At 41.1% G+C, this 16,478-nt stretch overlaps 2 protein-coding genes across 9 annotated transcripts in view; one reads left to right on the top strand and one right to left on the bottom strand.

Annotated features, from left to right (window-relative positions):
• Positions 1 to 2,967, top strand: part of LOC126995487 (UDP-glucose 4-epimerase-like) — a gene marked incomplete at its 5' end in the record, with an annotated part of 31,019 nt that extends 28,052 nt beyond the window's left edge. Inside the window, 1 exon segment of the mRNA XM_050855071.1 lies at positions 1,074 to 2,967. Within this exon segment, the coding sequence (XP_050711028.1) occupies positions 1,074 to 1,255 (182 nt within the window). The 3' untranslated portion in view covers positions 1,256 to 2,967.
• A 148-nt stretch (positions 2,968 to 3,115) lies between these two features.
• Positions 3,116 to 16,478, bottom strand: part of LOC126995435 (uncharacterized) — a 121,706-nt gene continuing 108,343 nt past the window's right edge. For all 8 annotated transcript variants that reach the window (XM_050854986.1, XM_050854996.1, XM_050855002.1 and 5 more), the window contains 3 exons: positions 13,070 to 13,170; positions 12,706 to 12,815; positions 3,116 to 5,076 (listed from right to left, as the gene is read on the bottom strand). In XM_050854986.1, coding sequence (XP_050710943.1) covers positions 4,950 to 5,076; positions 12,706 to 12,815; positions 13,070 to 13,170 — 338 coding nt within the window. In that variant the 3' untranslated portion in view covers positions 3,116 to 4,949. The remainder of the gene's footprint in view (positions 5,077 to 12,705; positions 12,816 to 13,069; positions 13,171 to 16,478) is intronic.

The raw sequence follows: 16,478 nt of genomic DNA, 5'->3' as shown, positions 1-16,478 counted from the left end.
CAAAATCAATGCATCACTGTTTCGGAGAGTTCTTTGCAAAACGCTATACATTATTTCATCATCCTCACGTGATTGGCCTGGAGGCCTATAAGTGACGGATATGTTGATTTTTAATTGATCAGTATTTGTACTCATGCTCAAGTGTTCTATAGTACTGTCCTCTGGTGTTTTATCAACGGGCTGTAAGCTGTAAGCATCCGTATAACTCGACTGTAAAATCGGCTTATGATTTGGACAGACCGTTTAGCTGTAATTCCATGATTCCCCCAAAAATCCAACTTCTGCTTCCCACTCCTCCAAACACTCCTGTGAACAAGTACTGGTTCATCTAGAACATCACGTATATCAGTGGAGGTGTCAAGACTATGCTCAGCACACACACAACAAGCAGAAACTAAAGGAAGACCGTCGGAACAGGACGGCTGAGGGAACATAATCGCTCTGCAGATGCAATGATGCGTAGGCAGGAACTGTAGGCTATTTTTAGCACGGAGTGGTGCTAAGGGGCAAAAGAGGTGCCAGTTAGTCACTTAGCATCGACAGATTTAGTTATGCGCGGCCTACAAATTCCAGATAGCTTCTCGCTCTCCGGCTCTGGCGTCATACTCGTTACCCACGTCTGATAGAACTATATGACGCCAGCGGTATCAACGTCATTATGGGGTTAAAAGGTAAAATGCAGGTTTTGGGATGGTATGTTTGCAAGACTAAGTTAGTTTCAATTACTTGTGAAGTGAAAAAATGGGTGATTGCCCAAACTGGACTTATTTTTTCCAATCAAAGAAGGCAGCTCAAGGGAAAAATATAAGAAAAATCCTGCTAAGGACAATAATGGTCAGAGTCCTCCTGCCTAACTCAACCTCCTGTATTATAGGAGCATATTAAACTGAATACTTCAAATGAATAATAGGACATTGTGCTTCATATTTCATCTTAAAATTAATTTTCATCTAAACTGTTGGTTTTAAAAAACTACAGGCTTTTAGAACCCTTATAGTGTTATTTTACAAATTATTCCCAATGTACCTACTTAAAAACTAGCAAATAGTGAAGGAATTTGTACATCTTTTCAGGTGAAGACTTCTGGAGATGGCAAACCATGAATCCTGATGGCTATGCCAAAGATGAACCTTTTGCAGCTTCCGTGTTGGAGCAACCAATGATGGAGAAGAATGTTGCTGCCACCTCCAAGGTTGCTAATGCCTCAAATGGCATCACATCTGCCAATGGATTGAATGGTGTCAATGATCATTGAAGACCCACTAAGTTTCTCAGAAAATACATCTGAGAGAGGCTGTATGGCATCTTCTAGTTCAGAGGTTTTCAAACTGGGTGCCGCGGACAGTGCCTAGGCGTGCCACAAGATCATCATGAATTTTGAACCATTCTTTTTTTCTTCTTTTTATGTTAGTCTGCATTTATAACTCTTAATCTAATTCGACTGATGAGTTCTGTTTGGGCATGTACTGTACCATATGTTAATTTTGGTTTGAGTATGGATAATAATTTTTATTCATTAAAGTAATTTAAACAGGTGCAGTTGTGTATAAGAAGTTAATTCATGAGGTGAAAAAGAGGTGCCACAAAAGGGTTTATAGAAGTTCTGGGTGCCATCACTGAAAAAAGATTGAGAACCTCTGTTCTAGTTACATACAGTATTAGTTTTCATAACTTAACCCTTTCCATCTGTGACACAGATGTCGGCATCACAGTATGGAAAGGGTCAAGAGGAAATGGAAGAGGATTAATCCTCTTCTAAACCTCTCAATCCTCCTCTAAATTCCTCTTAATCCTCTTAAGAGGTTTAGAAGAGGACTAATGGTGACGACGTCGGACGTCGGCGTCGCCGGAGTGAAGGGGTTAAGCTTATACACATGTTACTGTATATATCAGAATGACTGATCTTGGGAATTTAAAAAAATCAAAATTACTGTTTTGAAAGTCATCAGAATGTTTTACATTAATCATAGAACCTAAACAAATCTGAACAAAATGATAACTGCAAATTGTTTAACCTTTCAGTTTCTTAAAATGTTTAAAATTTTGATTTTGGAAAGTAATCAATGCCTATGTTTACAACACTTTCATGAATGATAACCCTGTGTGTCATCTTAAGTAACAAGTGTTAGTGGCAGTTCTGAACTGGGAGATAACCCGTGGGCATGAGGGAGTGGAGCACTTCAGAGTAACTTATTCCTTTTGAGTTTGTCTGCAAGGAGGTGTGTTGAGCCCCACATGGGATTCCTGAAACAGCTTTTTTTTTTCACAATGTGTTCATTCCTTGAAAATGTAAACACACTTCCCATGTCTACCTCATGAAATGTCCTGTTTCAGATTTTTAGGTTTATCTCCTTTGCACAATTTTAGCAACATTCCAGTTAAATTTGTCAAAGTATTATGAATATCTAGTTTCACTAGGGATACGCCACATCTTTTTACCTTTTGTAAAAGTTTCACGACTGAGTAACTGCTGGGAAGAATATCCATTAATAAAAGATGATATGTCCCCTTCGTACTCTTAAAAGCAGATGTATGAATTGGTTCCAAGTGTTCAGTCATATTATCAAGCTTTTAGTGTTAATATGACGATACCAATGGCAAGAAATTAACATGCAACTTATGCCTCTGCACCATTATTTATTACAGAGTCATACTAAAGTTGCATTATTAGACTAGTGTATTGACATATGCCATATGGAGGTATTTATCCTTTACAAACTGTCTTGGGTATTGTTGCATTAACCTGAAGCTTTGTAAGGATGTTATTTATATTTTTGCACAAGTTTTTTTTGTATAAATATTTTCACCATACTGTTTTGTGAAGCGTGGGAAGTTTGAAATGCCATTAAATACATATAATTTTAACATAATTCAACAGTGATACATTGCCTACTTCAAAATCAAGTTGCAACTTGTGTGCAAGACATTAATGGGATATTTAGTTTTAATAAAATTTTCATAGCAAAAGGTACTTTGATTTTGTATACCTCCATCAAACCAGGATTCAGTTTGCAATACAAAGAATCACCAAACCAGTAATGAACAATGCCTTAATGATGAGCTTAGTGAAGCTGCACAAAAGTTCATGCATTAGTTATCTATCCACATACAAAATCCCTTTTTGTTGGAATCTCTGGTGGAGCAACATTATTATTACAATCCCATCAAGTTCAAAGAATATACTATAGACTTGCTTATAATAACACTGAAAGCAAGACCCTGATGAGGAAGAGTATGTTTAATATGAGTTAAAATGAGGCCACAAATACAGTAATTTGATAGATCAGATGGCATATAGAAAGGGTGAAAAGAGGAAGTGCTGAATTACATTATGAACATAAAAATTTCCGTTGCTTACTAGAATGTAGTAATGATGCTTTTCTTAAAACAAATCGGTCTTATAACCAGTGTTAGCTAACTTGGTGTATATACACGTTTTTCTATACCCTTTGCTTACAGGAAACAGTCAGCTTCCTCGACTTTGTACACAACCACCTGGACAAACATGACACCTCCCTTGTCAAGGCTTTTATTGGCTTCAGGAAAGTATTTGACCTTGTAGACCACACTGTTGTCATTACTAAGCCCATTGAGGGCTTCATCCTCATCATGTGGCTGCCTGATTATCTCAGGGCTTCACCTTTATTGTAGGTTTAAGGGTCGACCACCTAGTCTGAACCATAGGGTCAGTGTGGTATGAATTTCTATGTAAATGTATGTAAATCTTGTCATGTGACTTACTGATTTCCTCAGCAGTCACCAGCAAGTAGTTTGCTCTCAAGTTTTCCTCCTTTCAACAAATGACATGTGGCATCCTGCAAAGCACTAAAATTGACTCTCTGCTTCCTGGTGCTCATCAATGAGGCCCTCGTGGACAACCCGCAAAGCTGGAAGTATGTTGACGACAGCACAATGGGCACCCCCGTCAACAGCAGGACTCCAAACTAAACACCACTTCAAGCATCCCTCAACAGCCTTCAAGCATGGATGGTGGACAACAGTGTCACAGTCAACCACACCAAGACCATGGTGATACACCTCTGCACCTCTCAGTTGGCCCCCATCACCTCCAGGTAGTCCAGGCCACCAAACTACTGTACTTGGCATTATGGTGGAAGACCAGCTCAACTGGAAGCAGTACATCAGCAACACAATCAGAGCAGCCTCTTACCAGCTGTACATGCTATGAAGACTTAGGGCACTGGGGGTAGTGGCTATAGAATTGTACATTATATACACACATGTATTGTCTAAACTCATGTAAGCCTCCCTGGCATGGTCATCCTCTCTCACCCTCACCCAAAAACAGCAGCTTTAGAGGGTTCAGAAGCGGGCATACAGGGTCCTCTTAGGCCGTGCTTACCATACCTGAGAAAATGCCCTAACCACTCTGAGTCTGCCGAGGCTCCCTGACAGGCACTAGGCCACACTCAGAAAGTTTGACAAGGACCTGCTGCACAACCCTCACCATCGCCACCTTCTACTACCCAATGCACCTCCCCCGACCCATTTCATCAGGCGTAATAACAAACTTGACCCCCTCAGTGTGCTGTGCACTAACTGCTACAAGCATAGTGCAGTGCCAATCATTTTGCGCATTATAAGCAGTGCAGAAGTGATAGTCCTGTCAACCCAATGGATTAGCATCTCGATGCTATCCTCTCTGTCCCCACTGCACCATCCCCCAACTTATTTTGTTTCTATTTTAGTATTCCCCTACCCTCCCTAACCATCCCCCTACTCTTTTTTGTGTCTGTCTTTGTATTAGCCATAAGATTTATTATCTGTGAATTTTCAGCCTAATGGCTGCCAAATATTAAAAACAAACTTTTGTTATTATTATTATTAAATGATGATAAGGATAATGGGATAGTGGCACTGGTAGCTGTAATAAATCTAAAGCACTTAAAAGAAGGATACTGTGCCCCAACAAAGCAGAGAACAATGACTTACTTCTCTTCCTTGCCATCACCTCTGTTGCATGGCTTCAACTCCTGCAGCTCCTTTAGTGTGACACTGCTGGCAGTGGGAAGAGACGGGTCGCTGGGCTTGCATGGAGGAAGAACCCACCTGGAACTATGCTCAGTAAAACATTATTAATATGCATAAAATGCAGTACCATACCAAAATTATATGATCCAATGTAAAGCAATTAAGAAACTAACATGTCTTCCATCATTTGCATTCATACCTATCCATCTATCTAAATATAATTAAGAAAATTCTTTTGATACACTACTTCAATGCTTGGAATTTAGTCTCCATTCCTCTTTGCACATTTATTTTTTCTCTAGATCTTTTGGGAGGCACTAAAAACTTGAAGACACACCATTCAATGTTGAAACAAAGGCAGGTCGATCCAGAATCATCTCCCAAAAAACTAATTAGTTGATTTCTCAGCATTTGTCAGTCCAAGACTAACTGCTGCCAGAGAAATCAAAGAAAAAGCCCAGAACTACTTAGAAATGTGAAATGTGCAGCAGCTTCTTCATAACTAGATCTATAATCATCATTTTGCCAAATGAAAACCTTTCCTGACTGCATTTTTTTTTTTTTTTTTTTTTTTACAGCACAGAGAGCAACTCAAGGGCAACAAAAAGATGTTAAGAAAAAAAAAGCCTGCTAACTGTTGCTCTCATATAGTGATAAGTATAGAGTGGCCAAAAGAGAGGTCAATTTCGGATGGAGAGGTGTCTTGATACACTCTTCTTGAAAGAAGTCAAAGTCATAGGCAGGAGGAAATACAGACGAAGGAAGATTGTTCCAGAGTTTACCAGTGAAGGGGATGAAAGAATGGAGATGCTGGTTAACTCTTGCATTAGGGGTTTGGACAGTATAGGAATGAGCATGAGTAGAAAGTTGTGTGCAGCAGGGCTGCGGGAGGAGGGGAGGCATGCAGTTAGCAACTTCAGAAGAGCAGTCAGCATGAAAATATCAATAGAAGATAGAGAGAGATGTAACATGGCGGCAGGATTTAAGAGGTAGAAGGCTGTCAGTACGAGGAGGAGAGCTGATGAGATGAAGAGCCTTAGACTTCAATCTGTCCACAAGAGCTGTGTGAGTGGAGCCCCCCCACACGTGAGATGCATACTCCATACGAGGGCAAACAAGGCCCCTATATATGGAAAGAATCTGTGCAGGGGAGAAGAACTGGCGGAGATGATACAGGACGCCCAACCTCGAGGAAGCTGATTTAATAAGAGATAGGGACGGGCGGGTACCCGGGTAGTAGAGTACCAAGTAGCCAGTCGGGTACCCGGGACCAACTCAGATTGTCGGGTATCGTGACAGGTATTTTCTGTAATATTATTAAGGCAAGCAGTCGGGTATAGAGTACGGATATGCGTACCAGTGCATCGTTACCAGATTATCGTACTCAAGAGCCGCATATTTACCGGTTTTTGCCCTATAACTATTGACAAGAAGCACCAATAATTAACCATATTAAGGATAACCATATATGAATGCAGTTATTTGGGTGATGAAAGCCGTTCTGGGGTCGGAAATCAATAAGAGGCAGAGTACGACAAGCTGGCAATGTTGTGTAACCTTGTAACGGCTCTCACTTAAATTATGGTCCTTATTCTTGGAAAAAAAAAAATCCGATGTAATTTAAGTGGAAGAAGATATAAATAACCTTAGGAAAATTAGCCTTATTCCTGCTGTTAATATGCTATACACTAGTACATACACACTATGCAGTATTACCCAGCCAGTCAGTCACACAGGATCGCTACCCATCCCTACTTACAGAGGCACAGACACTCGGCAGTGTCCCGGGTGCCCCGGGTAAGCATCACGCTGATACTCACCCTGACACACCCTCTCAGTAATCGTCTCAACTTTGATCCCGGGATCACCGCACGTTGGCGGGTATTTGTTTCTAATGGATATTGGGTATATACCCGGGTACTGGTCCCAGGTATCTCGGGTAGGCCAGGTCGGGTACCCGTACCCGTGATTACCCCAAATCCCGTACTTTGACCATCCCTAGTAAGAGAGGAGATGTGAAGTTTCCAGTTGAGATTTTGAGCTAAGGATAGACCGAGAATATTTAGTGCTGAAGAAGGTGACAGCTGAGTGTTGTCGAAAAATAGGGGATAGGTGTTTGGAAGATTGTGTTGAATTGATAGATGGAGAAATTGGGTTTTTGAGGCATTGAAGGATACAAGGTTCCTTTTACCCCCATCGGAAATGATAGCAAGGTCTGAGGTTAAGCGTCCTGCAGCCTCCAGTCTGGAGTCTTGTAATTCCTGTTGAGAGGTTTTCTGTTGAAAGAAGTTCAATAATGCAGAGTGGAGTCATCAGCGTATGAGTGGATAGGACAGTTTGTTATAGAAAGAAGATCACTGATGAATAACAGGAAGAGAGTGGGTGATAGAACAGAGCCTTGTGGAAAACCACTGTTGATAGGTTTAGGGGAAGAACAGTGACCGTCTACCACAGCAAAGATAGAACGGCCGAAAGGAAACTGGAAATAAAGGAACAGAGAGAAGGATAGAATCTGAAAGAGGGCAGTTTAGAAAGCAAAGACCTATGCCAGACTCAATCAAAAGCTTTCGATATGTCTAGCGCAGCTGAGAAAGTTTCACCGAAACAGCTAAGAGAGGATGACCAAGAGTCAGTTAAGAGAGGATGACCAAGAGTCAGTTAAGAGAGCAAGAAGATCACCAGTAGAACTCCCCTTGCGGAACCCATACTGGCGATCAGACAGAAGGTCAGAGGTGGAAAAATGCTTTTGATTAAGGATAAGGATTGATTCAAAAGCTTTAGATAGACAGGAAAGTAAAGTTATAGGGCGATAGTTTGAGGGATTGAACGGTCACCCTTCTTAGGCACAGGCTGTATGAAGGCGTACTTCCAAAACTAAGGACAAAACTGGTCTATAAGTGTTATTTTGCCAGATGAAAACATTTCATGATTGCAACTGTAAAGGACAAAAAAATCACGTGTGCCAAGAGATGCAGGACTTGAACTCAGAAAGGCTGAAAACTCTCCCTATGAAGCAAAGAAACTATATTTACAGTCACTGGAAGTGAATACAATGGGGTGTATTGAAAGCCACACAGACACCCATGATCCCAAGCACACATCAAAGGTCACAGAACACTGAGATTTTGCCATGCCATGGGATTCATTCATTTATTGATGGGATAGGGCAAGACAGGGTAGTTATAGCTATTCTCTAAAAAAATGAGTAAACCAAAATAGCTATCTGGAGCTTCTGTGTGATGTGCTAGAAAACAAAGCTCAAAGTATTTTTGCGAAATGGGAAACCATGTAACACAGCTCGTTCAGTCACCCTGTTGCTAAGAGACTGCAAGGGATCATTCCTCTAGAACTGCGCTGGCAGTAGTCTTGATCTAAATCCCATAAAGAAAATGTGAGCACTGATGAAGAAAGATATAGGGTGAGGTGGACATGACTTGTACAGTCATGAGATGTACAAAGGCCGTCTTGTCAAAGCAAAACATTGAGGAAGGTCTCCCTTTCCAAGAAAGAAAATGGAACACCAACAGCTGACACAGCCATCTTGTGCCGCAAGCCTCATACCTGACAATGCTTGGTGAGTTTTTTTAATTTTTGTGTTGTCTGATGTAATTTTCTTGCCTCATAGTATAGTGTATGGTGATTGTGAATATGTCGTGACTTTGCTGGTGAAGGTTTCCATGGCGAATATGATCATATTGAAAAGATATTAGCATGGAAAGATATTGTTGTGCTGAGTTTTTGTGTTCGTGGGAATCCCGTAAACAAACATGTGGGTAGTTCATGAGTCCTACAGCTAGTCGATGCAATTTTTTTTTTTTTTTTTTTTTTTAATTCACAGAAAATAGACAAATAAAGATAACGTTATGGAACAAGTCCTGTTTTGTTGAAGTGACATTGGTAAATGTTTTAAACACAAAAAAGTGAAAAGTGCTAATTAAAGTGAAATATCTAAATGCAAAGTTGACAAGACATTTTTGATATTAGTATATGACTGCATTTTCATTATTTTTTTTACATGTGTAGCATTACTGTGTAATATACTTTGTTGTATAAAGTGTAGGGCATTTTAGGATTCATGTTAATATTTTTAAAAAATCTTAAAAATTTATATATTCGTGCTCATTCCGTACTATGTGTACGGGTCGTCCATTATAGCTTATTATTATTTTTATTTTTATTTTTATTAAAAGTATTTTTTCCATGTAAGTGATGACTTATATTTCAGAACTCTCCTCAACATGCCTCGCCACTACAAGCCCAAGCACATCCTTCAGACAGACCGTACGGGCCTTATGGAGGCGTTCAATTACCGGGTCGAAATCAAATGCAGCATCAGGGCCGCCTGTCAAAAATTTGGCACAAAGGTCATGAAACTTTAGGGCCGTGAACAGCTCGTGTACGAGCCATGACCCCCTGGTCACAAGCCGTACAGCAATTGGAGAAAAAAAAAAATCCTATGGAAAAATAATATTCTCTGGGAAAGCTCAACAGATACTCATAAGGGAAGCCCATATCCTGCAGAGTATTATGCACTCTTTGTTTTGCCTGTTAGGGCAAATACAGATTTTTAATGAATATTTTCCCACTAGTAGTACGGGTTGTGTCCACCTCACCCTACACCTCATCAAAAGAACACAGAACACTTTCAATACATACCACACAGTATCCTCTAAAAGCTGCAAGAGGTCATCAAAAGGAAGGGCAGTCATTTAATGTAGTGTCTACTGGGTAACTAATAAAATACAAACAAATATCAATACTACTTTTCCATTATATGCACTAACTTTCTGTGCACTCTAGCTAGTGCCTTAAGTAACACTCACACAAAATGCATGAGTCAAAATGTCTTCATGCAAAAGATCACTTGACACACGAATGCATAAAAATACTCATTTAAATTCATAGAAAAGAAAGTTTTAGTGAGTATCAGTATTTGTGAGTCACAAATGAGCATAAGTTTTATAAAAATAATACTTTAGTCTCTCCTTAATATTAGTTATGGACTGTTGCTACACTGACATGGGGGGGGGTGACTGAATCATCAGAGATAGCATGTTGTTATTAGTTTTATCACATTTTCTTGATATCTAATTGCTATATCAAAATAACAAAACTACTATTGTAAAACTTATAAAAAGAAGGTTCAGATGAAGTGTAGCCTGTAAAATATTTATGGGAGAAGTTTTGAGTTATGATGTTAGTGTAACATACCCACTGGCATACCAACAACGCGAAAGCCAGTTAAAAGACAGCTGGGAAAATTGGGAATACCCCCTTGTACATGGCCATGATTATTTACCGGATCCAGTTTCTCCTCAGCCGAAACAATACCTGTAGCGGTTAATATGTTATAAGTAGGAACGAGAAGAGAACGAGAAATACGAACCACAGCTTGGGTTGGCACCCCTGATATAAATCCACTCGTATCCATATATTTTTATATATTTTTATACGTTACGTCTTAGAAAATAAGGGAAAATTAAGTTCAGAATTAACACACAAAAAGACAACCTCAGAAAGGCAGAGGAAGGATAGATTAATGTACCAAGCTGAAAGGCGAGAAGGGAAAGTGTTGGAACCTTGAAGGCCACGTCAGAGGGAAGGTAGCGAGGCAACCACTATGGCTGGCACGGGTCATTCTGGATTTCATCTTCCTGTGCGGTGCAGGTAAGCTCCAGCTCGCTAGAATACGGCTGCCTGGGAGTGAGAGATAGCCCTAGCCGACGTTCATTAGTGATTCATTCTGGATTTCATCTTCCCGTGCGGCGCAGGTGAAGTGGGTGAGAGACAGCTGAAGGCTGGTGTCCAGGGGTAGGGAAGGCGAGTGCCCGCCATCTTGAAGCCACCCAACTGAGAGTCGGGAATGGACCCAGACGCCAGTGGTTAACGAGGGTCATGCCCTCAGTCATGAGTGCCTGGGCTGAGAAAAGGTAAGGGCGAGCCAGTCAAGTCCCTGCCGCCGCCCACGAGACCAGCAGGCTTGTGATGGGAGTGCACGGCTCCAAAACCCCCCTTTAGGCAAGGCACGACAGCATATTGTGTAGCTCTCAGGCCTCCACCAGCCGAGGATATTGTGTCAAATGGGTAAGGAGCACCCGCTGTGTGGACGAGGGGCTAACAGTGAACCCCCCCCGTTAGCTGTAACAGTCTGATCTTTCCCTCATACTAAACTCTTTTCTTCCTATTTTTTTATGAGTGTTTTTTTGTGTGTGCACGCCGATGCAGGAAGTTGAAATCGGATTGTCTAGCCAATCGGGCGGTAGCCCTGTGATCTATACCTACATATGTTCATCTCTCTCGTGTGTAGCATTTATCCATAGGAATGTTAGGGATTAGAAGAAAGGTTTTCACGTTTGTAAACAAAACATGCTACACTTCCCTCATCTAGTGAAGATATGGTTAGAACCATAGAACCATAGACGACTTTCTGGAAGAGGCTTACGCCTGTGACTCCAGCTCCATAGCCTCAGTTATACTATTAGGTAGGGGGTTTTGTGTGGTGGATATTTTGAACTTTGTATTCAAATTTTCATTTTGTATTAACCAAAACATGCTACACTCCCATCGGAAGTGAGGATTATTGTTAGGGGGAAGGGAACTTGGGAAACAAAGCAATAAATTGTACTCTGCCTATGTCCTGTATTAACCACACAGCCTTCCTAGCCTATGGTGCAGTCTCGCAATCTCCCCCGCCACGACCTCAGAAGGTAACCACGACCCCACACTACCAAACTTTGGACTGAGGATACCATCTACCTCAAGGAACAACCCATAGTAAGCTGGGGAGCGACGGACACTATCTATGTACCAGGTGGGACAGTTGTTAAGGTCAAGTGTTACCTGGCCTACCAGGGCAGGGAGAGTCTGGGGACTAAACAGTTAGTTTGGTTCCATTCCACCTGGTTCATAGAACCGCCGTTCCTCGCTTACAGGCTTTGGGGGTTGTGCCATATTACAACCTCCTAGTGGCAGCTTACAGAGAGGGAACACAGCAGGGAATCGAACCCAGCTGTACACTCTCTCTGAGGTTGAGGAATGATAGCGTCACTATTCTTCCTCTTCCTCCCTTTTTTTTATTTTCCAACATGTGATGACCAGGGGTCGAACCCGGGGCTGTCACATTAGGAACGTCTTTTCTTCTTACTTGTGTTTATTTACATGACAAAAAAAATAATAAAATTATTTTCATTATGAAATTTTTATGTAATCACTTTATAGATAATATCCTTGTGAATCTATTGATATATATTATATGCCTACTTATGAGCTTCTAATGGAAAAATCTGCCTCCTAAGCAAGGTTTTGCAAGTTCCCCCTAACTACTTTCCAACGGACAAGGTACTGAAAAAAAAAATAATGAAACTTGTGGAGTGTAAGAGGGTTAATATCACGTTAGAGACGTGGGAAGAAGGCACAGACAAGATGAGTTGACTCATCATCTACTGACTTTCTCACTTTCTTCTCACTCCCCCAATAGTATATCTCTTTGGTTTCTTTTTTTCCAAGAAATAGCTTGCAAGGCTTCAGTTTGTCTGTCGATAAATATGGTTTAAAAGGAGATCTAACAAAACTATCTATAAAAAGGAAGTCATTTGAAATTTCTTGATCACAATTATACTGTAAAAAAAATGAATAATGTACGACATATGCTTCACAATAATCATGTTTACTTTCTACATTGCCTTCATTCTGCTAATGCATACTATAACAAACCTGTGAATATCTGCCTCGGCATTATGACATGGCTGGGTATTTGGTCCTGCCTTGCATGGGCACTCACATTCCATTTTGCACGTGTCATGACACTCTAATAGCTCCTCTTCCTGTGATGAAAAGAAAAAAATAAAGGTAACATTTATTGCAAGGAATTATTTCAATATGATAATGCTAAAGTGACTGGTCACTCACAATCCATTTACATTTTCATGTGCTTGAATAAAAGACTGAAATATTATCATGAGGGTAGAGTTCATTTTCTAATACACTGGTAATAGAATGTTGTTGTGGTGTGCTTCTTGTCACTTACTGATGCAAAATGTCAAGAAAACTAGTCCTTATAAATATTTTTCATGCTTACCTGGTATGGATTGCAGTGGCAGTTGTCTTGCCCAAATCCTTGCTTCCCAATCACAAAATAGAGATTGGAAGATGATATCTTGTGAAGCTCATATGTATCACCTGTAAATTATTCCATATCAATTGTTCTTTGCCTTGTGCAATATGTGATAATGCCTAGCTCTTTGCTGCCACCTGATACAATGAGTTCAACAATGACAGTATGGCATGCATTGTTAAAGCTTTCCTTGAAGGACCTACCAAAAGCAAATGGAAAGTTAACAGCAGTAGGGCCTATGTTTCCATGACTAAAATTTACTTTGGCTCAAGGTCTTTTCCCAAAATATTTCATCATCATTTGTGACATTATATTTACTGTTAGACCTACTCCATGCAATACAATATTCAGAAAACAATTACAGTAAGATGTTGCATCCAACAGGTATTATTATTATTTCTTTTTTACAGCACAAAGAGCAACTCAAGGGCAACAAAAAGATGTAAAAAAAAAGCCCGCTAACTGTTGCTCTCATATAGCGATTAGTGAAGAGTGGCCAAAAGAGAGGTCAATATTGGATGGAGAGGTGTCTTGATACACTCTTCTTGAAAGAGGTCAATTCGTAGGCAGGAGGAAATACAGATGAAGGAGGGCTGTTCCAGAGTTTACCAGTGTAAGGGATGAAAAAATGAAGATGCTGGTTAACACTTGCATAAGGGGTTTGGACAGTATAGGGATGAACATGAGTAGAAAGTCGTGTGCAGTGGGGCCGCGGGAGGGGGAGGCATGTATAGAGCAAGTTCAGAAGAGCAATCAGCATGAAAATATCGATAGAAGACAGAAAGAGAGGCAACATGGCGGCAGAATTTAAGAGGTAGAAGCCTGTCAGTAAGAGGAGGAGAGCAGATGAGACGAAGAGCCTTAGACTCCACTCTGTCCAATAGAGCTGTGTGAGTGGAGCCCCCCCACACGTGAGATGCATACTACATACGAGGGCGGACAAGGCCCTTATATAAGGAAAGGCCCAACCTCGAGGAAGCTGATTTAGTAAGAGAGGAGATGTGAAGTTTCCAGTTGAAATTTTGAGCTAAGGATAGACCGAGGATATTTAGTATTGAAGACGGTGACAGCCGAGTGTTGTCGAAGAATAGGGGATAGGTGTTTGGAAGATTGTGTCGAGTTGATAGGTGGAGAAATTGGGTTTTTGAGGCATTGAAGGACACAAGGTTCCTTTTACCCCAATCAAAAATGATAGCAAGGTCTGAGGTTAAGCGTTTTGCAGCCTCCAGTCTGGAGTCTTGTAATTCCTGTTGAGAGGGTCTTCTGTTGAAAGAAGTTCAATAATGCAGAGTGGAGTCATCAGCATATGAGTGGATAGGACAGTTTGTTATGGAAAGAAGATCATTGATGAATAACAGGAAGAGAGTGGGTGATAGGACAGAGCCCTGTGGAACACCACTGTTGATAGGTTTAGGGGAAGAACAGTGACTGTCTACTACAGCAGAGATAGCATGGCCAGAAAAGAAACTGGAGATAAGGGAACAGAGAGAAGGATAGAAGCCATAAGAGGGCAGTTTAGAAAGCAAAGAGTTGTGCCAGACTCTACTGAAAGCTTTGGATGTGTCTAGCACAACTGAGAAAGTTTCACCAAAACAGCTAAGAGAGATGACCAAGAATCAGTTAAGAGAGTAAGAAGATCGCCAGTAGAATGCCCCTTGCAGAACCCATATTGGCGAACAGATAGAAGGTCAGAAGTGGAAAGGTGCTTTAGAATCTTCCTGTTAACCCTTAGATTACGGCGATCGTACATATAAATGCGCTATCACACGCCCCACCCGTACGGGGATCATATATATAAGCATCACACTCTATGCTCCCTACGTTTCAAATATACCGCCAGTTCTTGACTCCGAAGAATGGTGGAGGCATCTGGCATCCGTACACATTCTCATTCGTCTCCAGCGCATGTGTGTGTGTGTGTGTGTGTGTGTGTGTGTGTGTGTGTGTGTGTGTGTGTGTGTGTGTGTGGTGCTTCCACGCGACGTGTCACGGCCACGAGAAAATGCGCAATATTTTCGGCTGTCATAACTTTTTTATTATTATTAGGAGAGAAGTTTTATTACACCACCATATATACAATACATATATACAATTATTGCAAAGAAAAAAAAACACCATTTCCACCTCTTTTAAATGTCTAAATTTTCCCTGTGCACAGCATCCAGAGAAATATATCGCCACCCGTACTCTAAGGGTTAAGGATTGATTCAAAAGCTTTAAATAGACAGGAAAGTAAAGCTATAGGACAGTAGTTTGAGGGATTGGAACCCTTCTTAGGCACAGGCAGTATGAAGGCGTATTTCCAACAAGAAGGAAAAGTAGATGTTGATAGGCAGAGACGAAAGAGTTTGACCAGGCAGGGTGTCAGCGCGGAGGCACAGTTTTTAAGGACAATAGGAGGAACTCCATTAGGTCCATAAGCCATCAGAGAGTTGAGGCCAGAGAGGGCATAGAAAACATCGTTCTTAAGAATCTTAATAACAGGCATAAAGGAGTCAGAAGGGGGATGAGTAGGAGGAATATGCCCAGAATCGTCCAGAGTGGAGTTTTTACAGAAAGTTTGAGAGAAGATAGATGAGATAGATGAGATGGCAGTGCTGCCGTCAGGGTTAAGGAGAGGAGGAAAAGATGAAGAAGTGAAATTGGAGGAGATATTTTTGTCTAGCTGCCAGAAGTCTCTGGAAGAATTAGAAAAAGTAAAGTTTTGACATTTCCTGTGGATGAAAGAGCTTTTGGTAAGTCGAAGAATAGATTTGGCATGATTCCAGGCAGAAATGTAAAGATCATGGTTAGCAGGATTTCGAAGGCTCTGGTACCTTTTGTGAGCTGCCTCTCTATCTTTGATAGCACGAGAACAAGCGTGATTAAACCAAGGCTTTTTAGCATGAGGAGCAGAGAAAGTACGTGGAACGTATGCCTCCATTCCAGAGACAATCACCTTTGTGATGTGCTGGGCACACAGAGGGGTCTCTCTCCTGGAAGCAGTAATCATTCCACGGGAAATCAGAAAAGTACATCCTCAGGTCGTCCCACTGAGCTGAAGCAAAATGACAGAAGCATCGCCTCTTCGGTGGGTCCAGAGGATGTACAGGAGCGATAGGACAGGATACAGAAATAAGGTTGTGATCAGAGGAGCCCAATGGAGAGAACAGTTTGACAGAGTAAGTAGAAGGGTTAGAGGTAAGGAAGAGGTCTAGTATGTTGGGCCTGTCTCCAAGACGGTCGGGAATATATGTAGGGTGCTGAACCAACTGCTCTAGGTCGTTGAGGATAGCAAAGTTGTAGGCAGCTGGTCAGTGAAAGAGGATGAAAGCCAAAGCTGGTGGTGAACATTGAAATCTCCTAGGATGGAGATTTCAGTGAAGGGAGAGTG

The sequence above is a fragment of the Eriocheir sinensis genome, chromosome 1 (genome assembly GCF_024679095.1).
Source record: "Eriocheir sinensis breed Jianghai 21 chromosome 1, ASM2467909v1, whole genome shotgun sequence".
Lineage (NCBI taxonomy): Eukaryota > Metazoa > Arthropoda > Malacostraca > Decapoda > Varunidae > Eriocheir > Eriocheir sinensis.
Note: the sequence above shows the minus strand (reverse complement) of the source record. Positions and strands in the feature narration are given on the sequence as shown.